A 27,924-nucleotide genomic window follows, 5' to 3' on the forward strand; every position below is an offset into this window, starting at 1 on the left:
AAATAACTGACTAACTTAATGTGTGTTTACATTAAACAAACACAATAACAACTTCTATAAACCCAGATAATATATTCAAGAGAGTGTGCAGCGGTTAAAGTGCAGCCTGGTCAGACCATCTCAAAATAGTTCTCAATGTTACTGACATCTCGCAGCGCAGCAACCTCTCCGAACGTTTGGGAGATTTTGCGGGATTTGAAACCTCAATAGGGTGAATTTCCCAAAAATGGAGGTTGTCAAACTTGTTTGCCTGCACTAGCTGCCAGTAGACAGCGTCTGGGGGAGCAACCACTGATTCATCTTTGTTTTCTTCAGTCTTCCAGCCGTGTCGCACAATGCGAAGAAAGTATGCCCCTTTTGGGATATTGTATCATCATGGTGGCCTCCATAAGGGGGCTCGCTCTCATATACATACAGTATGAAGGGCTCATTCTAAGCTCATGAAAACGCATTGATTTGTTGTTGTATGTCATTAAACACAAATAAACAGATGGTTAAGAATACTAGTTTTAATTTCTGCAAATAAACACCTCTAATTCTTACATGGTGTAGCTTTATTCCATTCAGTTCATCTGTATTGTTTTTATACAGTGCATGAAGCATGGACAACAGAAAGTATTATCTTAATGAATAAATAAGTACACCAGCAATAAATACACCAGTAAAATTACTAAAAGATAGATAGATAGATAGATAGATAGATAGATAGATAGATAGATAGATAGATAGATAGATAGATAGATAGATAGATAGATAGATAGATAGATAGATAGATAGATAGATAGATAGATAGATAGATAGATAGATAGATAGATAGATAGATAGATAGATAGATAGATAGATAGATAGATAGATAGATAGATAGATAGATAGATAGATAGATAAGGTGCTAATATAATCTTGGTGTAAATAATTATGAAAGATTAAAGAGATTAAGACCTCAGTAAATGCCGAGTGCAGATAGTGTAAACATCACAATAATGTTAAATGTAAAAGTAGCAGCATCAAGAGTAGTGCAGTGAGATTGAGGGAGGATCAGTAGTACTGTCAAAGGGGAGGTGAGGGTTGAGGTTGGAGGTCAAAGGTGTCTTATGACACTAGGAAAAAAGCTGTTTTTAAACCTGGTGGTTCTGGTTCATTTAATTAGTTAATTTGGAGTTTTGAGGCAGCATGGTGTCTCAGTGGTTAGCACTGTTGCCTCGCAGCAAGAAGGTCATGGGATCGATTCCCGCCTGTGGCCTTTCTGTGTGGAGCTTGCATGTTCTCCCTAGGTTTGCGTGAGTTCCCTCCAGGTGCTCCGGCTTCCTCCCACATCCAAAGACATGCAGGTTATGTGGATTGTAAACTTTAAAAAATTGTCCATACTTGTCCGCGCGGGTGTAAATGTGTTTGTTTGTCTCTATGTGGCCCTGCGACAGACTGGCATCCTGTCCAGGGTGCACCCCGCCTCACACCCTATGACTGTTGGGATAGGCTTCAGCTCCCCGAGACCCTTCATTGGAGTAAGGGGTTGCAGATGAGTGGGTGAGCGATTTAGAGTTTTGATCTTTAGAGCTAACCTTGCTGCTTTATAATCAAGATTAGTCGTCAAGAAAAAATGATATCCAGCTGAGTGATTGTCATGAGTCATCCCAACCCTAGTTTTTGGTTTTGGAGGAATCCTGCTCTATAACAAACAAACAAGTACACTAACCAGCAAAGTTTTCAAACAAAACAGATATCTAATCTCACATTATAAATCAGTCTTTCTATCTCTTGAAAAGGAACAGTTTCCTAAAAATAGCAGTATTTCAGCTGACAGTGAACATTAGGCTGGTATTGAAGCAGCGGAACATTTACGGTTAGAGTTGGATTGGAGTGGGCACTTTAGAGCCCCTGGGTGTGTTTGCTGCAGCTATGCTTCATTGCCTCCTTTGAAAGGTAATGATGACTGAGGGGACTTTGGTCCGCCTGCCGTGCATATCACACATACTCATCTTCGCTGAGACAAACTGCACATTGTGTTCTTTAGCTCTCTGAGCGGCTGTCAGATTAAAGTCCGTGAATGATTTACTAATGAGGAACGAGGAACATCCCTCTTTCTTTCTGTCAAAGAAGCCCAACTTTTCTTCCACTAGGTGGCAGTCTAAACTTGTTTTGTCAGTCTTTACGCTGACAACAACATGTCGGCTCACATTTAATTGATCATTGCAAGTGTTTTTGGAAGATGTTCATTCACGAGTTAAAAGGCATAACCTTCATGTGCTTCCCATCTTCAAGCTATAATTGTGTGATTTCTGCCTTTTGTGTGCTGACGTTCAGTGACAGACGGGTGACGGCACTGCCTGATAGCGTATCAGCCCATATCTTATCATCAGTCTTCAGTTTTTGTCACTTGAGAATGTGCGTCATTCATGCAAACACTTGAGCCCTTATGGAAAGCGGTTAGTCGTTTACTGACTTGTCGAGACGTCCAATTATCTTAATGCTACACATCAGCCTCTCAGAAGCCCCCAGTGCAGACACTCACCCTCAAAAAAGCTCTAAATCTTGCAGATTAACCTGTTTGCTTAGCACACAGTTTAACTCTGTCAAATGGCGTCAGGCAGTGTTGCAGCCAGTTTGTTTTGCAGAGACAGAACATCTGCAGACCACAATAAGGTCCCTTTGATACATAAAGCTCAGTGGTCACCAGGTTTTCTGTCCTCTCTGGTGTCACGTCTCTGAGATGCTCAGACTTGGACCGACAGGCTGAATCTGTGGTTGCTTTTTTGAACTCCGTGTTTACTGATTACACAGCCGCACCCGAGGTCTCAGAGGCACAGTAGGTTCCCTGTGTCGTCGACATCCACAGGTATTTACTTGGTGTTGGATGCCGCCACATGCCCGTGACTGCAAACGCTTGTGTAACAAAATGCACTCAGAGGGTGTGAAGGTTGCTTTGCTTTGACCTTCTCCTTTTTTTTTTTTTTACATCTTGGAATTTGCTCAATGGCTAAATTTTGGTCACATTCCTCTTGAAACTTGCAACACTGGTTTAACACATACAAAACACAACACAGAATTAACAATAACAGTTATTCCTGGTCTTTGTAGACAAATACCCTGTAAAATGCAGTGAGTGAATAGGTAGGTAGGTGGTTATTGTGTGTGCATTGAAGGTGTCATAAGCACAGTGAAAATTAACTGTTCAAACAAGGAAGCTGAAAGATTTTAATTCAGTATGTACACTGTCTATTCAAATGTGTTTTGAAACAAAATGGAGGCACTGTTAATCCATTATCATATTGTGTATCAACCCATGCTTTGACAATTAACACATTCTAAACACTAATCACACACTCCTGCCTTATAACAGACAGAGAAAGCTCACTCTGACTCCATAACAATGCACATATAGACTACACAAAAGCAAGCGCGACAGTTGAAGAGAGATGAACAACTCTTAAATTAGCTTAAAAATAGTGCAGAATAAGGATGTTGGTACGTCCATTCATTTGCGTCTCAAAGTCCAGCGGACACAGCTGCACCTTACATTTACAGCCATGCATTATAAATACATTTACAACAATGCATATTGAAAAAGGTGTTAAGCCAACTGTCATGGCAACTTTAAATGTTATGTCTCTGTTGCCAACCGTGTCCATGTGGCTGCTCACCCTGTCTGTGCACATCCTTTCCCTCAACGTAAATCCTCTTCATACACTTGTGTCTGTTGGAGGCAAAGTCCTGCGGATAAAACAATAACGGGTGTCAACATTCCATGCAGAACATGTGCGCCCAGAACTGGCTGCCATTTCTGGTGTTTTAACAAGGCTCTTAAACCTGATGTTTCAGTTGCCTAGCAACCTTGCAAATAATTTTATTTTGAATGGGTTCAGGTTTAATATTTGTGAAATATTGGAAATTTGAATAATACTTCCACTTCTAGAACATGGCTTTGCACTCTTCGGAGACTCTTGTGCAGTAGCAACATTCCATCTGAGGTCCATCTGCGGAATATTTCCAAAGTGTATACTGTGCAGAACACCAGTATTGTTGAGTAGGACTGCACATTAGGAATGCTCAGTTATCAATGATGCTATTGAAAACACATTTCACACAATATCTGTTTATTGTTGGTTTATTTGTGTGGTATTTGCTAACAGTAAATGCATTATGATGACTGTTTCCCTCACAGTAAGCCTGTTTTTGTGTTTGGCAGAGACGTTAGGGCTGTTTTGTTTGTGCCCTGTTGTTTTACTGTATCAGTGCTCAGTGCATTTTTCCCATGATTCCATGCAATCACAGCAGAATCCACCCAGCTGCCCTCTCACAAAGTGACACACAGGCATAAAATAAGTGGAGCCACTGTAAAGAAAGCAGAGCTTGTTGTGCGACTACCTTTTGTGTCCTTTTTAACAGTCTCTTATTTAAGAGACAAGAAGCCATCTGCCTGCAGACAAAGATTGCAGCCCTCCTCCTCCTCCCTCCTACCTCACAGGGTTAAAATATCTCCCAGTGCCCTACTGCTCATCTCCTCCCTGACCGAGCTGAAGAATGTTCAATGACAAATATCCTCACCTGTCCTGTCATTCTCACAGCTATCACTTTAGAAGAGCTTGTCCCAGATATCAGAAGCACAGAGTGGGCAGGGCCCTGTGGGTTGTCTCCCCCCACTCACTGTCCATCTGTCTTTGGGGGTTTTCATCAGCAGTTTGCCATTTGGCTTTTGTTCTTTATCACCATAAATCCAGAGCTGTCTGATTGGACAGCTAGAGTTTAAATGATTAGTAGATTATTTAATTAGTCTTGCAGATTTATAGTAGTGTATGTTAAAAACTGTTAATTGGTTCTGGCTTTTCAAAAGTGATAATCTGTCACGTTCTTTGTTTCATCTCATTACATTAATTTTATTACCCGAGACCATCAAATATGGTCATCGGGTATTGCAAAGACTTTGCGTAACTTTACCTAAATTCTGGGTCTTTTAGTGAAGTTTAGGGCTAGTAGCCGGTGATCACCTTAGTATTTCTCTGTTTTTCTTGTTGTTTAATGCTGGGAAATTATTTTTTGTCTTTCTGATGCCTGATTTTGTTTTTTCTCTCTGTTTAAGGTGCAGCTCCATCCAGAGATGGGAGTTGTATTTGTGTTGGCGACCCTCCTGTCCTGTGCGCCAATAGCATTTCTTGTATATTCGTCCGTGAATTGTTCTGTGAATTGTTCTGTAATTTATGTTTGTAGCATGGCCCAAGCAGAGGGTCACCCCTTTGAGTCTGGTCTGCTTGAGGTTTCTTCCTCAGAGAGAGTTTTTCCTTACCACTGTTGCTCTGGGGGTTGGTAAAGTTAAACCATACCTGTGTGAAGTGCTTTGAGGCAACTCTGTTGTGATTTGGCGCTATATAAATGAAAATAAATTGAAATTACGTCCGTCCGTCTGTCTTTGCTCAGCAAATTTACAGGTAACATTCTTGGGACACAGACCTTGAACAAGTTCAAAGATGGTTAACTTTGACCTATTTTAAGAGGTTAAAAAGTCACATTCTGTTCCATTCTGTTCCTTTTTTTTTAATGGTGGGGCTGACAGCCAATCAGAGTAGAGCTACACCGCGACATCACTGGCTGGTCTCCAAAATTGCTTCGTTTTTTGTGTTTTTATACATGTTTCTCATATATTATATAAAATCAAGCAAAAAATTAAACACATCTAAGAGTGAAAATGCTGTTTTTGGAACCTAATAACACCTCGGAAGTGATTTACAAGACATGTAGTGGACGTTAAGTTAAATCTACCTACGGGTACAAATAAAGTCACCTGAACCTGAACCTGTTAGTGTGGTGATGTCACAGGCTAGTAGTTAGCTGCAAAGATTGTTTTGTTTGTGTGTACATATAACCTCTTTGTTATACATTATGTAAAAGCTTGTGAGAAATAAACACTTCTAAAACTGAAAATGCTGTTTTTGTAATCTGATAACACTTCTGGAAGGATTTACAAGACTTTTTGTAGATGTCAGCATGCACACTAACGTCCGATAACTCAAAGCTAACTTCTGCTCTTCTCAAAAGCTCATAAACGTAAATATTGTTTGTGATTGATTGATTGATTGATAGAGGGGCTTTAGTGAACATGTACAAATTGTAAGTAAGACAATAGGATCTCAGGGCCCTGTCCCACTGGCGTTTAGGAGGATCTGCGCATGAAATGAGGAGACAAAAGCTGAGCGTCCGCAACAAAGGTGGGTGGAAATGACAAATGTCCCGGGGTGGATCAGCGAATACATGAGGAAGAAAAGCGGATATAACGGAACAGAAGCGAAGGCGACCGTGGAGGCACCCTCATGAGGGGCACAGCAGCCATGATGCACTCGCTTCATCCGTGCCCACTCTGTCTGCATGCGCGACATACCATTTGCGACCGTGATGTGACCGTGCTGGGCACGCGTCATATCTGTTTTGCACGCTGTCCCGGTCCGCCACGCCAACCCGTCGGTTGCGGATATCAGCGGATGACAGGGGATATGCGGCGCGTTGGTTGTGTATGTCCTGCGTATGTCTTCAGTATGTGTTCAGGCAGTGATGCGGATCTCATCCGCAGCCAGGAATTTTGAGCCGCTCAAAAATCATGGCTGCGGACATGTGTGCCTCTGCGGATGATCACGGATGTGTTCGGATGGCGGCCGACTCATACAGGACTGTTACACGGTTATTGCGGTTGTTTGGCGGATGTGGGCCACTTTTGTGCGCATTCCATCCACAAATCCTCCTAAACGCCAGTGGGACAGGGCCCTTAATAATTAATGTGTGTGTGTATATATATTATACTAAACAATTACAAATGATAAAGAAGATCATGCTCATATGGCCGAGGGTATTTTAGCGCTGTGTTATATTTTTTATTTGTTATCCATCTTGGATCTGCTGTGGCATTCCCGAGTGAAGCCGGAGGGACTTACTAGTTGTCTAAGTCCTAAATAAACCCATTCCAGAAATTAACTACACAAGCACAGTTCAGCTTTTTAATGTAGTAGTATGATCTAAAGTATCAAGTAGAAATAAAACATACAGACCAGTAAATATAATTAAGATAAGACTTCTGTCTTATCTTAATTATATTTGCACACTGATAGACAGTAGACAATAAATACGTAGATTTTAGAAACCTTAACTTCAAAAGATTCTTTGGGAGTACACTTTCTAATTACAATGGGCAAACTGTTGCTTAACGTAGACCATTCGGCAAAGCCTCTGAAGCCTGCTGACTTATTTTTCACCTTGGGGACAAAGAGCATGAATGCATCCTGCAACTGCAGAGCATGAGAAGGCAGATAAAGCTTAACAAGTTCAGTAAGATAGGCAAGTGCGCAACCATTTAGAAGGTTATTTCAGCAGCAAAATCTTTAAGTCTGCTTTAACAGTCACAGGGAGCAAGTACAGAGTGTGATGTGGTCAAATATCTTGGCTTTAGTCAAATCTCAAACAGCAGTACTCTGTACCATCTGTAAACATTTCAGACTCTTTAGTGGTACTAGTGCAGATAATAAATTTATTACAATATATCTGAAGTATTTTTCTTTTTAAAATGAAGCATTAGTATGATCATTTTAACTGAACTTTATGTATAATTCTAATAGTGTTTTTTTCTGTAATATTCTATTTTGATATGTTGAATGACCATACACTGCTGTGAACAGGTTTGTGTCCACTTGACACAAAATGATTAAAATTTGATAAATAATTCCCTTTAAACTCAGAGCGTAAACAAATCTTTACAACATGACGAGAAAAATATCAAAGGTAGAATAATGGCGTGCATAAGTCTGTGTCCCCATTAGTATAACACAGCTATGTCTTCACTTTCACAGTCAGTTTTCTTTAGACAAGTCAGGGGATGGATACATGACATTTCCAAGCCACTGAATATGTGTTTATCCAGCTTTTATATAAATCATGAAATACTAACATTATCATCATAATCTGTTTGGTGTAAGCATTTCTCAAAAACTGAGTTCCCACGCAAGAAGGAGATGAGTGAGCCACCAAGAAACCATAACAAATGTGAAGGAGATACAGGCTTCTGTGGTTGTGGTTGGAGAAACTGTTCATAGTGGAGCTTCTGTCTGTTGCATCATCAGTCACGGTTGCATGGTGGCGTGAAACAGAGAAGGACTTGAATACATGAAAATAGATCAAATCTGGGCTTGAGTCTCCCATGTGCCTTCTGGCAAACTAGCTGAAATTTCATGTCCTCTTTTTTTAAAAAAAAATCTTTCTCAGTTGCACAGATAGAATATACTGCCACTGGTGCTATTTTTCATACAATGGAGGGGGGGATTTGATCAGAGTCAGCAGTCAAAAGTGGTAGTGTCGCAATCTTTAGGTCAAAATCTGCTCTGCAACCTCAGTGGTCCAGCGAAGTGTGAGTTCACTTAGAGTCAAAGGTCAAAATAGGCAGTTTCTGGTCATTTTCAAGAAAATTGTTTAATTGGAACAAACAGAAAATTGGAGTCTGAGTAATTTAGGAACAACAAAAAAAAAATCTCCTCTCAAGAGTTGCTGAAGTCTGAGTAGTGGCTGAATTTTGTTTTGTAACACTTCCCTTTTTGATACAGTGTTTGACAAAGTCTACACAAAACTATATGATATATAGCATAATATCTGGGAGTGCATGTGGACATACAGATGGATTATAGTGCACTGCATCTTTTTTTATCAGTACTTGGTTTTGTGAAATGGTGAGAGATATTTCAAAAGTGTCTTCTGACACTGAAAAGACAAAACTGTCCTTCTGCCAAATGGGAAGTTAAGAAAGTGAAGTACTGATCCAGAATCCAATTGTGGATTCAAACATTCCACCAAATTTCCTGGCGAGCAGATGAAAACTGATTAGTCCTACTGAAAATAACCTAACAAACTAATCTCTGATGTAAATAGATATTTACATCACTACTTTATATTTTTTTTTTTCATTGGCTTTGCTCACCGATAGTTATTTGACGTTTTGTTGGGATGTCTCGGTGGGCACTGAAGAACTGCACTTTACTGATTTGTTCCAAGCAGATCTGATGTGGGCAAATTGAAAAAGGTTGAACATAGCAACAGTCCCCCCCCACACACACACAAACACACACCCATGAAGTCTACGGCGGCAGACCTGCAAATGAGTTTCTTGTCAGATTTGACTTGGATTTGGCCACTGTGGGATTACACCATGTGTACAGATTAAAGTAGTAATCTCACTCAATCCCAGAAGATGGTCTGACTCTGTTGGTGATGAGTGACAGGCTGCACGAGTCGGTTGCAGTCAGTGTGTCTGGAAGCTCTTTTGAGGGGAATCTCAGCAGTACACTGACTCCACTGGAAATCTGAATTATGAGGGTTCAGTGCGGTTCTGTCCAGCTGGAGAACTGCGGGTCTGGGTTTTTGTAGACGAGTGACCCTTTTTAGAGAAGAGTTGCTGCCGGCTGGTTTTTCTGCAGTGTTTCTGGAAGGCAGCGTGCTAATGTGGGCCACGAAGAGGGCCTCTGTGCTATTGATCCTGCGTTACAAAGCTGTTGAGCTGTGTGAAGTGGTCCTGACAGCACCCGGCCCCCTCCCTCTGCACCTCCTGGCCCCTCCCCATCAGGGACTCGGCTTTCCTTTCTGGGTGTGTGAAAGAGGGCCATTGTGTAAGGCACACTCCTTCCCTCAGGCTGCCCACTGCCGGCCCTGTTCTCCCTGTTCTTCTTGCTCCCTCCTGCACTCAGATGCAGAGCTGCCCTCACTCCGGCTGTCAGCAGTCACCCTCCTGGGTCAGAGGGCAGCGGGGTGTAGCTGCTGCCTCCACACCAGACAGTTTCCATCAGTGTCTGCTGCTCGGTGCTCGCATACCCTCGCCGTACCGGCTGACAGAGGAGATGGAACGTCTGTGGGAACCTGACCAGGCCATTGTGGAAGCTGAAGGGAATGGAGGAGGATTGGGAGGAGAGCTGATAAGAAACAAGGCGAAAAGACAAGACAGGAAGCGCCAGGAACTTCTAGCTTTGGCTCTGGGAGTCAAATTTTGGAGTAAGGCAACATTTTTGTGGAAACCTATTAAACTCCTGACCTCCTGTCCACAGATCTCCTCCCCTCTGGTGCGACGGAGTGCCTTGAAAGACACGCCAGAGAAGCAGTGCTCCTATGAGAAGATCCATAACTTCAAGGTGATCAACTTGATACTTTGTTTACCTTTGCAGCTAATTATCATTTGACTGTTTAGCTTACTTGCTTTTGAGGCCATATGTGCATGGAGCGCTGCATGCTTTGATGAGAACCTGCGCAGCTGACAGCACCATGCACAAGAGTAACTAATGGATAGAACACATCCCATTAACAGCGGCGCTCATCGACCCTCATTGATTTTCATGCTCTCAGATCCATTTTTGTTTGAGGCTGCTGATTTTGTAAAAGCTGTTACAGACTTGAGTTATGCTCTCAGCTGCACTGTGCGGGAAGTAAAACACAGTTATTCCCCATACAAAGGAGAATTTATATGGTGACATTGTCTTTGGGCACCTGAATGTTCAGATTTAGTTACCGGGCAGGTTGGATGACCGTCCCAGCTTCTCTATCTAAAAGGGAACAAAACCGTCCACTGGCCACCTGCTGTGCAGCTACCTCAGCCATCAGGCTGCTACAACCTATTTAAAGTGCAGTGTAACAATGAAGGCACATGTGTGTGCACGTGCATGCAGGTGTGACATCTTATCTGTGCTTCCAGGGTGCACGGTGTGCTCACATCTGTCATTTTGACTTACAGGCTTGGCTGCATGTGTCTGGTAGTCCCACAGCAGATGCCAGACACATTAAAGTAAATCCTTTAATCTGCCTTGTGGACACAAATGCTCTCTTTTGGAGGCTCCCGTCCGCTGCAGCAGCAGATCAGAGCATAATCTCTATCCAAACTGTCCTAAAGGGTGGCTCTCCCACTTAAAACATGCACAAGAGTGACTTGCAAGTGCACGTGCCTATATGTCTAAAACCATGTTTTCTCTAACCTCAGGTACACACATTTCGAGGGCCGCACTGGTGTGAGTACTGTGCCAACTTTATGTGGGGTCTTATCGCCCAGGGAGTCCGTTGCTCAGGTAAATGTCCCTTCTGTCTAACTGCTGTATTTGCAAATGATGTATTTGCATGTTTTTTTTATATATATATACAAAAGCATGGATTAAACAAATAATGTCACATAAATGGATTACACACGCAGGACCTCGGGGGACATAATGCTTCACAAATACATCAATTTCTTTTGCTTGAATTGGCTGGTTTGACAGTTTGATGTGGCACCTGTGTGGTAAAGATTGGCCAAAATACACAGATCACCATGGGAAATTGTCGATATCGAAAACCCACAAGTACCCAGCTAACACATAACATTTTGGTAACATTATATATATTGGTCACATTTAGGTTATAGTTTCAGAAATTTTTCTACAATGTTTTCACACCATATTACTTCCTTTTATATATTGACAAGCCATGTTGATAGTTGAGAGAAATTTGGAAAATATATTAATTCTTGTTTCACCGTCTTTCTTGCTTCAAATTTCTTTCAATGACTAGATTGCGATCTGGAAACCAAAAAGAAACTTTCCTTAAAAATGTTCTCAGAGGGTGAGGTCTAACGCTCTCAAAACATTTGTGGTAACGTTATTGTCAAACGTTCTGGCAACCAAAAAGTAACTGTCTTTAAAAACATTCCCAGAATGTTAAGTCTAACCTTCTCAAAACGTTGTTGCTAAAGCTATTGTCAAACATTCCCAGAATGTTAGGCCTAACATTCTCTAAGCGTTTGTGCTAAAATTATGCTCACACGTCCTGGTAACCTTAAGAAACTTTCCTTAGGGCCCCTTCACACATAACACGAAAGACGCAGAAACTGGAAGACAATCACAACCAGAAACCAAACACAAAACCGGAAACCACGAAACATTCCACCTGCTGTCGTGAGGAACGCACGTTCGGACAGGCGTAGACGACACACTGGTGACGGTTTTGTGCACGCTCGTGCGTGTGCAGCTGGAACGTGTTGCACCACATCATGTCTCTGCTGTGGAGAAAAAATAAATAAATAAAAACCACACATCATAAAAAAAACACAGCATTTTATTGAATCCCTATTATCGAGCGAACAAGACAAGTATGACCCACCTGTTTCTCTGTAGATGATCCATGGTCACAGACGTACAGTCCATGAAATGACATGAATGCAGTAGTGCGCTCACATTATGTCTTAATATGTCCAGCCGGGTATATAAATAATTAATACAATCACTGGGCACTGATAGATGAGATTTTGGTGTATAATTAGTGAAAATCAGTGGGTTGATATAAAAAATAAATAAAAGGGGACCCAATACAGAACCCTGCAGTTAAATAACCACGTCTGTACATACATATAGGCATTTTATACAAGTGTGCCCCCCCACACACATGCCATATGTGTAGGGGGAGCGGGGGGGGGGCACAAAACACATACGCCACATGTGTTTTGGGGGGGGGGACACAACACATGTGCATGCATGCGATACACATGCATGCCACAACGCCACACTCATGGGGGCATTTAGACAAATTTCACATCCAGCTCGAAAGCGATCATCTGCTCACTATTTTCGTGCTGACAGCGCTAATGACCCCACATTTTCTAAATGCCAAGCAAGCGCTGTTGGATGTTCGTGTGTGACACCTGGAATTTGGTCGACACTTGCCGCGAGACAGAGGGATCGAATGGGCTCTCACAGGGCACTGTCTGTCTTTTGCTGCTGGTGTGTGCGAATAATTGTAGCGACAGGTGTACAAGGCGTTGGAGGCAGCTCCGATTTTTCATGAATGGCATGCAATCCCTCCTTCGTGTGCTAGTCGGCTTCAAATCATGTTATGTGTGAAGGGGCCCTTAAAAACGTTCCCAGAACATTAGGTCTAACATTCTCAAAATGTTTGTGCTAATTTTATGAGCAAATGTCCTGGTAAGCAAAAAAGAAACTTTCCTTAAAAACGTTCCCAGAACATTAGCTCTAACATTCTTAAAACATTTGTGCTAACATTACGATCAAACGTCCTGGTAACCAAAAAGAAACTTTCCTTAAAAACGTGCCCAGAACATTAGATCTAACGTTCTCAAAACATTTGTGCTAACGTTACGATCAAAGTCCTGGTAACCAAAAAGAAACTTTCCTTATGGCCCCTTCACACCGTGTGTCGTATTTTGCGCTTCATAATGCGCCACACATTTTCAATGGGCGACAGGTCTGGACTGCAGGCAGGCCAGTCTAGAACCTGCACTCCTTTACTATGAAGCCATGCTGTTGTAACACGTGGAGAATGTGGCTTGGCATTGTCTTGCTGAAATAAGCAGGGACATCCCTGAAAAAGACGTTGCTTGGATGGCAGCATGTGTTGCTCCAAAACCTGGATGTACCTTTCAGCATTGATGGTGGTATCACAGATGTGTAAGTTGCCCATGCCATGGGCACTAACACACTCCCATACCATCACAGATGCTGGCTTTTGAACTTTGCACTGGTAACAATCTGGATGGCCCGCGTTTCCCTCTTTTGTCCAGAGGACACGACATCCATGATTTCCAAAAACAATTTGAAATGTGGACTCATCAGACTACAGCACACTTTTCCACTTTGCGTCTGTCCATTTAAAATGAGCTTGGGCCCAGAGAAGGCGGTGGCGTTTCTGGATGTTGTTGATGCCTTACAATTTCATTGCTATTACTATTGGAAATACAGTTCTTCTTCAGAAGAGGACAAAATCTGTCACTCAATGGAAATACTGGCATTTCCCAATAGTTTTTTTTTTTTGGTCAACATTCTGAAAATATCGCTTAACGTTTGTGCAAATCTGTAATGGAAACCCAACTAGTGATATCTTGTGTCCAAACGTGTCCTTGTAGGCATCACCTGATATGTCTCTTCCCAGTTCTACGCCCTGTCCAGTGTGCGTCTGTGGACAAAGAGACAATTGTTCAACATGCTACAGCTGTCACCAGCTTTTGTAACACAGGGCTTCTCATACCTCCTTTATTTGCTGATCTGGTTTGATTTATTCCCCTGTAAGCCATATTTTAAATTTGACTGAAAGTCTGTACGATTGTCAGATGTTGATTAGACAGAGATACCACTCAGATTCAACTCCAGGAATTCATGTTTTGGTGTCTTCATTAATCATAATTCTTGACTTGCTGAAGAGGTTTTGGATAGTTCAGACTGGGCATTGTGTTGTTGGTGGTAGGGAAAGTTTTGGGGCGGGGTGGGGTTGCAGTATATTATCATTTATATTGCATATAATAATCATACAATTTTTTAATTCACCTAATCGGTAATTATGATTTGAGTCATTCTGCTTAGTGCAGCTGTTGAAGCAGAGTGGGTCCTAATTAGTACTTGGTTGGGGGACTGGGGACTATATGAGTGTTTCTCCAACTGGAGTTGCATCAGGAAGCACATCCGGTGTAAAACTTGTGCCAAATCCTTATATGGATCTACTGTGCCAACCTTGAGCTGAAAGCGGAAACATAAAGAGTCATTCCACTTAAATGGATATTAACTTAAATTGTGCAATATTGCAATATTGCAGTAAGGAAGTAGAAATAGAAATTACATAAAATTAGTCTTAAACAGGAGTTAATGTCTTATATTAGAGAAGCTTGAATCTTCGACTGGACTGGGTTGCTTGACGCGAGGATGTTTCGCTTCAAATCGCAGAAGCTTCCTCAGCTAAAATTCTTGCTCTGGTAGTCTGACTTCTGTCTTGACTCTTGTAGAGAAGAATAAACAGAAGCCACAAAAGCTGGAGTTTTAAACCTAACCAGACCCCTCCTACTGAGAGGCCGACTGCTATAGGCTGGTGACTAAACAATAGCTCTAATTAGCACCTATTGTGCTCTAGTAAGCACTCTCCTAATGACAGGGCAGCTGTCCCTCCTAATGATGGGACGGAAGCCTCTCCTGATGGCTCCCTTGACGACTCTCCTGATGACGTGAATGACTCATTACCATGAACAAAAGACTGAAACTGCTTTGACCTGAGTACCCCATTGTAAACAGGGGACAAAGCGTGTCTCAGACCCCCTCCCCGGTTAAGGCTGGGTTTCAACTGTTTCACATAGAATGCCTCTTTAACCCCTCTCTCAAACCATTTCTTCTCTCTAGCTAAGATTTTAACTTCCTTGTCCTCAAACGTGTGGTTAGTGTCTTTCAGGTGGAGATGAACTGCAGACTGAGGTCCACTGGCGCCCTCTCTGCGGTGCTGGTATAGCCTTTTGTGTAAAGGTTGCTTAGTCTCACCTATGTAGTGTTCATTACAGTTTTCCTGACATCTGATAGAATACACTACATTGCTCTGTTTGTAACTAGGGATCCTGTCCTTAGGGTGAACTAATTTCTGTCTCAAGGTGTTAATCGGTTTAAAGTAAACTGGGATTTTGTGCTGTCTGAAGATCCTCTGTAGTTTTTCCGATTCAACATAGAAAAGCATTTTGTTTCCCCTTCCCATCACCATAAGTTGGATTCAAATGTGATTCTTTTTTATTGACGTTACTTGTGTGAAGTGCCTTAAGGCAGCGTTGTTGTGATTTGTCACTATACAAATAAAATGCTGTACTGGCGTAGCTCAGTGATTACTTCGACCAACAATTCTCACTGTAGAATATGTTAATCTCTTCCCTTTCCACGGGTACGAACCACGGATGCTATCCAGTACTTTTTTGGGGGCAGCACAGGGACTGAGTGGTTAGCACTGATGACTCAATAAGAAGAAGGTTGTGGGATTGTTTCCCGTCCTTTCTGTGTGGAGTTTGTATGTTCTCCCCATGCCAGTGCAGGTTTCCTCCCACAATCAAAAACATGCTTTTTAAGGATCTGCTCCTTTCTCTGCCCCTGACCAAGGCAGCGTCTACATCTGGAGTTAGTCCCCGGTTGCCGGACTGTGGCAACTCACTGCTCCTAGTGGTTGGATTGTGTCTAACTGTAATTAGGATGAGTTAAATGCAAAGGACAAATTTCGTTGTATGTATGTACAATGACAATAAAACTCTATTCTGTTCTATTAAATAAATTTAATTAAATTATTGTGTTAAGTTTGACTCACCAGTTCAACAGTTTTCTCATCTGTTTGTGACATGTTATTGGTGAAAATATGATTTTATTTTATTTATTTATTTTCAGGAAAAGTGTTCAATTTGATCAGATGTTCAAAAATGTTCAATTGAGGTCTCTGGCCTTAAAGTGTAGGTGACACCAAAAAATGTGCACAAATAATTACTAAAACTGATGAATGTTGATATTTTAAAAAATCCTGAGCAATAAAAGTCAATGATAAGTGCGCAGGTGAACGATAAACAGCAGCTGTCTGATGTCTGCACTCTATTTCAGCCCTCAGCCGCACCAATATTGTTGCTACGTCATCACCAGAATGGAAGCTGCTGATTCAAGCCAAATCAATTGTAAAACACAGCGGAGGAAGAGATGTTTTCGGAAGAATTTTTTTTTCGAGTGTGGAGCTTTTTTTTAAGTCCAGTCTGAAGGTTTTTCTGAAGCAGCTGTGGGGACACAGCCTTATGATTTTGAGCCTTATTTAGACCACAATGAGGGAGACTAAACCTTGGAGGAAAACCTTCAGTCTGACAACAGTGATGATATTGGCAGGGTTCAGAACACAGAATGGTGATTATAAAATAAATAAATAAGGCGATTTTGGCATGCAGCAGATGAAAACTTTTTTTCCCCAGCTTTGTGGTCATAATCGACTCATAAAAAAAAAAAAAAAAATTAAAGTTTGTTTTACTGTCCTTGACATCAGAAAAAAGTGATGAGGAAGTGAGGATTTTTTTCCTTAGAAAAAGGTACATACATTTCACATCTGAAAAATGACACAAGGGACTGAAAATATCAGCTATTTTTAAAATAAATATTGTTTCCTTTTAGAATACAGTTAATGTACTGTACATTAGTAGCGTAATATGTTATTATTAAATATTAAAACCATTCACAGAAGGCAAATAATATAGTCTTACCTGTCCGTTTCAATGAGATCATCTGAAAACTTAGCCACCGTTACAAAACATCGTCTGAAAATAATTTAATTCCTTCTATCTTGGTTGAAGAAAAGTCCATTTGTCACACGGGAGTTTGGTGCCGGGTTACAGCGCCAGCTGTAGTCTTTGCTCTTGCACGAGCCGCTTTGTGCTGCAAGTTGAAAGACTCCCATCTGCTTATATTGTCTCACGCGGTAAAATTATGTCATGATCCACAAAACAATAAAACAAACAAAAAAAAAAAATCTGAAAATACTCGGTTTTGCCTCCGTGTAGAGTGGAGAAGTCGTGGACACCGTGCAAGTATACGCTTATCAAATTAAAAGGATTTTGCCGGCGAGAATGAACCATTCTCACACTGAAAACACGGTGCAGCTCTTACCCGAACCACTCGGTGGAAACGGGGCTGTCAATACCCTGTAAAAATCCATAAATTAATGCATAGATTAATGGGGCTATTATTGGGTCTTGTTCTGATGTCATTTCCTCCTTCTTCTGCAATGTTGTGACTGGGCTGGAAGTTCCTGGTTTTTAGTGGCATGCGGTTGAAAATCTGAATATTTATCACTTCAGTAAATGGATACCAAGAAAACATAAATTTCAAACTGTTGTTTAATTTTAGTCTCAGATATTCAGTAAAACATGCCATAACGTGTCACCTACACTTTAACTATTACTGAGATGCAGTAAAAAAAAACACTTTTAACTGGATGTTTTTGTTGGGGAAAGTGTAGTGACACGGACCCACAACAGGGGGCGCAAATGAACGGTTAATAGATGAGCCAAAAGGTAACAATTTAATGTTGTGAATGTGCACAACGATTATACAGACAATCACAGAATCTGATAGCAGTCAATACACCAAGGTGACGTGTGGGCAGGCTCGAGGATAGAAGACGTCTGTCCTGAGAAGAGCCAGGACCACACGATTTCCACCGCCACAGAACCTGGTGAATACTGGAGCCGCCAAGTCCCGAATTCCCAGGTGATCACCGTCCCTGACTGTCGGATCTGGTACTGCTGGCGAGGAGCACAAACAGTGAGATGTGGGTGTGTGCACACCCAGTAACAAAAACAGTCAGAAGGTGGAAAGTCACCTCCACCTCTAATCACACACTCGTGCAGCTCCTGTTAAACCACTTATCTGGTTTGGGTGTGAAGCGAAGCCGTCGCTGTTCACACCAAACGCCAATCCAGCAGATAAGGCACACCACAGGAAAGCGGCTGCAAAAAGAGTTCAGACTATGACAGTTTTAGATACAGCAGAGAATATTACCTTCACAGGTAGATGATATCTCGGCAACGAGGTGGAGATGACGTCCGGTCTTTATGGAGTGAGATGATGTAGTGTAGATGGGTGACAGCTGTCAAGAGATAATGAGTGACAGCTGTCACCCCCGGCTGTGTCCGTGGCGGCAGCGCCCTCTCGTGCCTGAAGCCCGCACTTCAGGCAGGGCGCCCTCTGGTGGTGGGCCAGCAGTACCTCCTCTTCTGACGGCCCACACAGCAGTTTTGCTACGGTGTGTTATATGGCGTATTCTGACATTATTCCTATAAAAAGCGTTATTTGTCTGGTTAATAATCAGGTGAGACTCATATATAGCAGCAGATCTGGCCTGACTGCATGTTATGGTTCAGCGGCACTTTCATCGTTCACAAGATTTGTTGAGTGCGAGGACACACTGCTAAAACTAATATTCACTTGGCTGTTTTCCGTGTAAACAAAGTGCTTGTTGTTGAGACATTTGCCGCACCGATAAGCCTAAAGGCAAACGCTAGTATCATCAGACACCTCGTGTGCTGTGGGAAATAAGAGATCGGTTTTGTCCTTCCACGCTCCCTGTACCGTCTCTTATCTCCTGCAACAGCCTCCCACAGAAAATCAGCACACAGAATATCATCTTTTTAAACAATATTGTCTCCATCTGCAAGTATCACTCTCAAATTCACACTCAAACATTAAAAAAGAAAATCGCCATGCTGACTCTTATCAGCCACAGACTGCAGCTGTGCAGCAGTGAAGACTGTCTCAGTATCACAGACTTACTGTGATTGTTGTGTTATCGTCACTCTACAGTACTGTGTGTTTCACTTTGTCACGCTTCCAGATTGTGGGCTGAATGTGCACAAACAGTGCTCCAAACTGGTTCCCAGTGACTGCCAGCCGGACCTGCGCAGGATAAAGAAAGTGTTCAGCTGTGACCTCACCACGCTCGTCAAGGCGCACAACACCACGCGGCCCATGGTGGTGGACATGTGCATTCGAGAGATAGAGCTAAGAGGTCAAATGCAAACAAACAGTTACAGACATTTTGATGTGATTAACCAGGCTTTATTTGACATCTAAGATTAAAAAGACATAAAATGGCACAAAAATCTTCTTTGTTTTACCTCCACAGGTATGAAATCTGAGGGTCTCTACAGAGTGTCGGGTTTTTCAGAGCACATTGAGGATGTGAGGCTCTCCTTTGATCGAGGTTTGTTGAAGTGTACTTTTTCTGCTCCAGTATTCAGATAGCTGAGGGTTTGATTTGTAGTTTTGTATAAATGCGCTTGTAAGATTTTTTTTGGCGCCCTCAAATTTTGATAAAAATGGTGAACTTGATGTTTGATTGATTGTTACAATCCAAATATTAATTGCTCAAAACTCAAAACTCACAACTCACAAGTTAGTTTGAAAGGTATGGTCACATTATAATACTAATAATAAAATAAATCACCAAAATTACACTTTCTTTCATAGCCAGAAACTGTAAAAATAGAAATTATCATCGGGTTTTCACATTTACGATGGTCCAAAATGCACCAAAATCCCTTGTCCCAAAAGAAAACAAATCTAAGCTTAAAATAATATTTCATCAAATCAATTTATTCTACATGTCTCATTTAAACATTTTTCCAAAAATAAACTATTTTCATGACCCAAATACTGTTTATGTGACTCAGATCATGTGAAACAAAAGAAAAATTCTGCATGCCTCAGTGCAACTGGAAAGCCTTGAATGACTCGGCTAAGACCAACAGTAACATGACAAATATTCAGCAAATTTTTGAACTACAGGCCGGATCAGACAAGAAAAGATGGAAAGAACAGAAAGATGCTGTTGTGAGAGATAACGGTACAGAAACAGATAGATACTATATGTACAGCATGCAGAGTCTACATTTCCTACCCAATATTTGTGACACTTGTCAAAAATGCATAATAAAGGTTCTACTTTCTTTACATTTTATAAAAATAAAATAAATTATCAAAGAAATTCACCTTTTGTTTTTTCTTTGTTATGTCTATTATATAACAGTGTCAAGCTGCACAAAAAAGTTTCTGCTGTGCTGTTTCCATAGAGGTGCAAGACTTGCAGGTGCAATGAAATATGAGGCCACAATGAAACAAAATGTGTCAGGAGCAAAACATTCCCAGAAACTGCTTGAGATTCAGAGGATTAAGCATGTGTGGGAGTTATTAATCTTGAACTGTGGTACAGCACAAATGTTTGATGCGCTCTACAACTCTGTGCAGAAAAATGTCATGTTTGAAGGTGTTTTTTCCTCCCTATTCTTCAGTGTATCAACACAAAATCATGTTTGAAATGTGTATAGGTTACTTTTCCAACAAAAAACAAATTATGTTTTTTTCTATTTTATTAAAGAAACAAATCAATTAACTAGAGCACTGCGCACGTAGAGCACAAACCTCCATCAACACTAGTTTCCAGTTCCACAAATGTTTACCTTGGAAAATATTTTCAAGGTCAAAGTTCTGTTCAGAGTGGCTTTTCATAAGCTAAAATATAATATAAAATATATAGATCAAGAGGGCTTTTCAATGTGAAAATCAAATATCCACTAAATCTGCAGTATGGATCAGATCAAACTTGGTCTATTCATTGAAAGTGCCAGTTTGCACTTCATTGTCACAAATGAGAGTGATTGAGGCACTTTTGATTGAGATATAATGCAAAATGTACACCAAATGGGCTTTTCAATATTACATTCAAATGTCTACAAAATCCACAATCCGGATTAGATCCGGTGTTCTGTCGAGATCAGGTGCGTCGTCAAGATGAGTTGCGTGGCACCTCCGCTTGACAGATAAGTCTGTCGAGATGAAGTGCGTTGTCGAGCTGAGGTTCCTCACGTAACTGCATATGTGTACACTGAAAAAATTACTTGACGAAGTTCGCTTATTTTGATGGGCAAGTAAATGTAGAAATTGTTCATCCGAACGTAGTAATGTATAAAATCTACTCATTATAAAACGATAAGTATTTTTAACCTGGAGTTAGCTTATTTCGACAGGCAAAATATACATATACGAGGGCTGTCCATAAAGTATAGGTCCTTTTTATTTTTTTCAAAAACTATATGGATTTCATTCATATGTTTTTATGTCAGACATGCTTGAACCCTTGTGCGCATGCGTGAGTTTTTCCACGCCTGTCGGTGACGTCATTCGCCTGTGAGCACTCCTTGTGGGAGGAGTCGTCCAGCCCCTCGTCGGAATTCCTTTGTCTGAGAAGTTGCTGAGAGACTGGCACTTTGTTTGATCAAAATTTTTTTCTAAACCTGTAAGGCACATCGAAGTGGACACGGTTCGAAAAATTAAGCTGGTTTTCGGTGAAAATTTTAACGGCTGATGAGAGATTTTGAGGTGATACTGTCGCGTTAAGGACTTCCCACGGAGCGAGACGTCGTGCAGCGCTCTCAGGCGCCGTCGTCAGCCTGTTTCAAGCTGAAAACCTCCACATTTCAGGCTCTATTGATCCAGGACGTTGTGAGAGAACAGAGAAGTTTCAGAAGAAGTCGGTTTCAGCATTTTATCCGGATATTCCACTGTTAAAGGAGATTTTTTTAATGAAAGACGTGAATGAAAAACTCACGCATGCGCACGAGGGTTCAAGCATGTCTGACGTAAAAACATATGAATAAAATCCATATAGTTTTTGAAAAAAATAAAAAGGACCTATACTTTATGGACAGCCCTCGTACATACATTTATGCTCCTAACGTAAAAAACAGAAAATGTTTTACTTACTAGGCTTTAAATACACTGAATACAATTAATAAAAAAAACCAACTTTGATGGAAAAAAACACAAAAAAAACAAAATGCGCATGCACATGAGCGAGTTACATCATCTCCCCATGTGCAGTTACACGAGGCACCTCATCTCGACGGGTGACGTCTTCAAGTCCGGGGCAGAGCGATGTGCGCATGCATCAATCAATCAATCTTTTTTTTTATATAGCGCCAAATCACAACAAACAGTTGCCCCAAGGCGCTTCATATTGTAAGGCAAGGCCATACAATAATTATGAAAACCCCCAACAGTCAAAACGACCCCCTATGAGCAAGCACTTGGCTACAGTGGGAAGGAAAAACTCCCTTTTAACAGGAAGAAACCTCCAGCAGAACCAGGCTCAGGGAGGGGCAGTCTTCTGCTGAGACTGGTTGGGGCTGAGGGAAAGAACCAGGAAAAAGACATGCTGTGGAGGGGGGCAGAGATCGATCACTAATGATTAAATGCAGAGTGATGCATACAGAGCAAAAAGAGAAAGAAACAGTGCAAAAGTGCATGCATGTGCAGTAGCGCAATGCACCTCATCTCGACGTTCACCTCATCTCAATGGGACACCGGATCAAACTTTGTCGGGTGATAGTGAGTGTCAGTCTGCACATCACTTTCAAATATGAGCGTGATTGGGGCACGTTTGATTAAGATATAATGTAAAATATACATTAAATGGGGGTTTTCAATGTTAAATTTAAATAGCCACAAAATCTGTTATCTGGATCATATCCCCGGATCAAACTTTGTCCATCGATAAAGGATACCATCCTACATAACGCTGTCAAATATGAAAGAAATTTTTATCTTTTTTGACAGAGTTATGAATTTTTGAAAATTCATTCAGTGTTAAAGATAGGGACTTTTCCAGTTTTGCAAGATTTGTTTTTCTGATTTTGCCCTTTGACCTATGACATTGAAAATTTAATCAGTTCTTGCCTATCAGGATATGAATTTTCAATAAAATATTTCATAATAATATATAAAAAACTGTGGGCTCCAGGCTGTTCACAAACAGTGAACAGCCTGGTTACACATAACCGATAAATTCCAGCATTGTCTCTGGTATATTTGCAACTACGAACATGCTGATTTTGAGCTTTAACACCGGATCGCTTCTGGAAGCATCAAAAGCAACAACAGACCCAAACAACGAGTCAGCACTTCTGTCTTTCAGCGTCCTCCCCCCTGCTGAAAGCTCTACTTTACTACATGGCTTCCAGCACAGACGCAACTGAGAAAAACCAGAAAGCTCAACTCTAACCAATCACGGCACTGCCATCAGGCCGAGGTCTTGGAAAATAAAGCCCTCCTGAGTTATGGTTTGGTGTATAAATAAAATGAAGACTGATAGAATAACTCAATTAATGTCAATTCTGTCATTTGTGCAAAGTTAAGATATATCTTTTAATGTTGAATAATGCACTAATTCTGAAGTTTTGTAACAAACAGACAGATGGCATTCTGGGTAAAATGTGCCTCCGCTACACCGACTGGTTGATTAATTCTATGTAAACACGTTAATGTGAGGTGTGTTGTGTGTTGGTGTTTACAGACAAATGTGCTTTTGTAAAATATGCCATTTTTTATTGGTATTAAAAAAAAAGGCATTTTCAAAAAAAAAAGCCAAGTTGTAATTAGATAACCGTCTGATATAACCGGTGTCAAAATAAGTAGAACACTGTCAACTACTGGTGCCAGTACGAGTTTTGGCCCTTTTCCAGCTGATTTTTTATTCATGTGAGAATTTTTTGGATTGCACTGAGTTTCAGGTTAATCGCGCGTCCTGCATCGTTTAGTATACATGGAGTAACAAGCTGCATTTAACATCTCACGACCACCTCCTGATCGGCGATCGTATGGTCAGATGAAAATCAAATCTGTTTGATATTCTTGTGCCTGTGCAAACACCGCAGAGCTGTCTTGTAATGTTTTTTTGTTTTGTTTTATTTTAAACTTTGTTTTAGGCACTAGAGTTTAATGCTGTTGTCCTGATCAGAGTGTCTCAAATGCATTTCTCCTGTTGTGAACGTACTGAGATTACCGTACTGAGATTACCCTATCCTACCCATAATGCACTGCTGGGCACAGCATGCCCACACTAAAACCTTAAAAATTAGCGCATTACTTTAAAACTAAAACATATATCTGATATTTTCACTTTATAAAACTTCAGAAGTGACGTTAATTTAAATAACTTGTCCGAAATAAGTTTGGTTAAAATTGAAACCATAAGTTAAAAATGTGTGCCTCTGGATGACTTGGGTGATATTGGCAGTGTATCAGTATGGTGTAAAAAGAAATGTTTTTTTTTTTTGGTGACCAGTTCTCCTTTACTTGCAGAGGTTAGAGTGGTTTCTTATAAGAACAGCTCTCCACTGTTTGCAGAGGGTAGAACTACATATCTGTTTACCATGTTAACGGTCTAAAAATTTACATATCTATTTACCATGTTAATGGTCTAGAAATTATCGGACAAAAATTAAATCGCAAGATAATTATCCCGATAATATTTTTCAAAATTATCTGAAAAGCGGAGCTGTGAAAACTCCGCGGGATTCCGCGGATTTCATCATGGGCGGGGTGGTGGTGGGGGGTGTTAGTGTTGTACTCTTTAATTGTGATTGTTGCTGAGTTTTTAAAATGCTTATCGCAAAGCGTTCTTTTTTTTACGACATCATGCAAGTTTTATAAGTCCGCGGACACTGATCTGTGTGCTACAGATACAAATCAGTTTCCTCGGATCCGCGGAGATTCGCAGAGGAAAAATGCCACTCAAAGCCTGGCTGTTACGACAGTTGTCGTAAAGCGGGACTGGTTGGTTGCTGCGGTGACACTGTGGCTCCTGTGCAAAGCTTAGCTAAATGTAGCATGTGGACATCGCACACTTTTAGAACTTTCAAGTTTTTAAAAGAAGAATTTTGCAGCATGTCTGTGTCACAGAGTGACATCAGACAGAGCGAAGATGGCGAGAAAGACAAGAATCCGTGGAATTGTTGCTGGCTTCATGAACACACCTGAAAGATAAACAGGAAAAGTGGTAAGATTTTTTTTTCTATGGAAAATAAACATTGTGCTGTTCAAACAGGATTTCAGAAAAGATTATGTGCATTTTTTTTCTTTCATTAATCTAGACTTTCTTTCATTGGAAAAAAAAAAGACATTGTGGCTTTGAATGAATTTAGGCTACATGAATTTGGTCAAAACAACAGGCAGGAGGTCAGGTACACACTATGAGGCAGGCAGGAACAAGAACACAGGTACAGAGCTGGAATGCAGGCACAAGGCACGACAAACTGGCGGAGAACAATACCACCCAGTGAGCTTATAAAACCCCAGGTGGCAATCAGCAAATCAGGAACAGGTGCACATGGAAAGCACCAGAAGCAGGGCGTGGCCAGAGAGAGAAAGAGAAGCACCCATTACCAAGAACCAATAAGAGAAACAGAGACAGACAGACCCAAGCAGAAAAATCCCAACAAAAGAATAAATAAACCAAAAACCTGATAACACAAAAGAACAAAACTCAAGCCCTGACACAATGTAAATTAGTTTTTATTAATGTAGACTTTTTTCATGGGAAAAAAGACACTGTGGCTTTGAGTGGATTTACAGGAATTTACACAAGAATGTGTGGCTTTTTTTCTATAAGGTATGTTATTGATATTTTACCCTGATTTTTAAAATATTCTACAGTCTTTAGCTGTGGTTTTTGACATGGTTTAACAGTCTTTTCAGTCTTCATGAATTTCATGTAGTTTAATTGTTCTGAGTTAATGCATAATTTGGTTTATAATTAAAAGGAAAATCATTCCAGGTCGTATTCTGTTATTTCAACATGATCATTGATGGTTCGAATGAAAGGTTGAATCTAGGATCAATAAAATATGCACTGATTTTGAGATTTCTTCTTCCAGGAGATGTTGAAAATGTATCAGTAGATGAAAATTTAATTTGGTTTCTGGGGCCCCACAAGGCCCTAGACCCTGGCTCCTGGGGAGCTGCGCCCCCCCAGACCCCCTGCGAATTTTCCTTGAATTTTACAGTTTTCATTTCACAGCCCTGGAAAAGATAATCCAATAATGAAAACTTTATCTTCGATAATTATTATTATTATCGGATTATCGGAAGTGTGCCCACCACTGCAGACACACAAACAAACAAATGGGCAATAACATGACCTCCTCTGACTTCTTTGGAATTTTCATACAAAAATAAAAACTTTGTCACACAGTAATAAAATGATTGGAAATACAACCAGGTTTTCATATAAGTTGCAGGAAACCACTTAAAACAAATTATATATTTAAATGTTTTTAGTGATCACAAATTTTTACTTTATTTGTTCAAATTTTTTATCTTATTTGCTGTTCTTTTTTATGTACAGCACTGAATGTTTTTGTCTGAAAATGCTAAATAAAATCATTATCATTAATTTGATTCAGTATTCCGCTTCAAGTTATTCTAAAAGTTTTAGGTGGATTTAATGTGCTTGAAACATTTGCACAACACTGCAATTCAAAATATGATTTCAACAAAAGCACAACATCTGTCTCTTACTTTTGTGAGTTACCCAATTAGTATTTCATTTATTAATGTTTTTATATGTATTTTACTCAATCAACAGATGGTGAAAAGGCTGACATCAGTGCCAGTACCTATGCAGACATCAACATCATTGCTGGTGCTTTGAAGCTCTATTTAAGAGACCTTCCCATTCCTGTCATTCCCTTTGACTTGTACTCCAAATTTATTCAGGCTGCAAGTAAGAGTCCCTCTGCTATGGATTATTTCACGCTGATAATGAGTTGGTGGTGCTGGTCTGCAGGGCTCTGCTGCTAATCCGCTTACTAATGTCATCTAGAATGTCCGGACGCTGAGTCCAGACTGGAGGCCATCCATGAGGGCTTGCTGCAGCTGCCCCCGGCCCACTACGAGACCCTGCGGTACCTGATGGCTCACCTCAAGAGGTCTGTTTGTCAGCCATCACAGAAGAAGACGAGCTGACGTTCAAATATAAATCTTTTCTGTTCTCTTCATCTCCGCAGGGTGACGATGTTTGAAAGGGACAATTTAATGAATGCTGAAAACCTGGGGATCGTCTTCGGTCCGACGCTCATGCAGCCGCCGGAGCAGAACGCCTTGACAACACTGAATGATATGAGGCAGCAGAAATTAGTGGTGCAGCTTATGATCGAGCATGAAGACGTCTTATTTTGAGCCCGGACTGCAGCATGAAGGCTTTATAAGACAATTATTTATTCTTTCAAGCAGGAAATTCAACCACCTTAATTCTGATGAAGTTTCAAAATAGTTGAACTTGGAACTCTCTCTTTTTCTCGCATGACTGTTTCAGTTGATGTTGTTTTCGTGCAGACAAAGTTATTGTAAAGTTTTTCATACTTTTTTTTTTGTATGTGGAAAAGACCCCCCCCCCCCCCCCTTTTTTTTTTATTCGTATCTATTCCCTGCTGTCAGTACCTGGTGCAGTACCAGGCAGGCTCATCATAGAGGGGTCTGAAATTTTCATCTTAGGTGCATGTCCACTGTGAGAGACATAATCTAAAAAAAAATCCAGAAGTCAGAATGTATGATTTTTTTTTAATAACTTATTTGTATGTTACTGCTGCAAATAAGTATTTGAACACCTACCAACCAGCAAGAATTCTGGCTCACACAGACCTGTTAATTTTTCTTTAACATGCCCTCTTATTCTGCATTCTTTACCTGTATTAATTGCACCTGGTTGAACTTGTTACCTGTATAAAAGACACCTGTTCACACAATCAATCACACTCCAACCTTTCCACCATAGCCAAGACCAAAG

The 27,924-nt window shown here is 40.8% G+C and overlaps 1 protein-coding gene across 1 annotated transcript in view; it reads left to right on the forward strand.

Moving 5' to 3' along the window:
• chn2 (chimerin 2) overlaps window positions 1–27,356 on the forward strand; it is a 123,365-nt gene extending 96,009 nt beyond the window's left edge. The window contains exons 8-14 of the mRNA XM_034175008.1: window positions 10,059–10,142; window positions 10,982–11,066; window positions 19,138–19,311; window positions 19,429–19,506; window positions 26,725–26,862; window positions 26,962–27,067; window positions 27,146–27,356. Coding sequence (XP_034030899.1) covers window positions 10,059–10,142; window positions 10,982–11,066; window positions 19,138–19,311; window positions 19,429–19,506; window positions 26,725–26,862; window positions 26,962–27,067; window positions 27,146–27,317 — 837 coding nt within the window. The 3' untranslated portion in view covers window positions 27,318–27,356. The remainder of the gene's footprint in view (window positions 1–10,058; window positions 10,143–10,981; window positions 11,067–19,137; window positions 19,312–19,428; window positions 19,507–26,724; window positions 26,863–26,961; window positions 27,068–27,145) is intronic.
• The last annotated feature ends 568 nt before the right edge of the window (window positions 27,357–27,924 follow it).

Source organism: Thalassophryne amazonica, chromosome 7, assembly GCF_902500255.1.
Source record: "Thalassophryne amazonica chromosome 7, fThaAma1.1, whole genome shotgun sequence".
In the NCBI taxonomy this organism is placed as follows: domain Eukaryota; kingdom Metazoa; phylum Chordata; class Actinopteri; order Batrachoidiformes; family Batrachoididae; genus Thalassophryne; species Thalassophryne amazonica.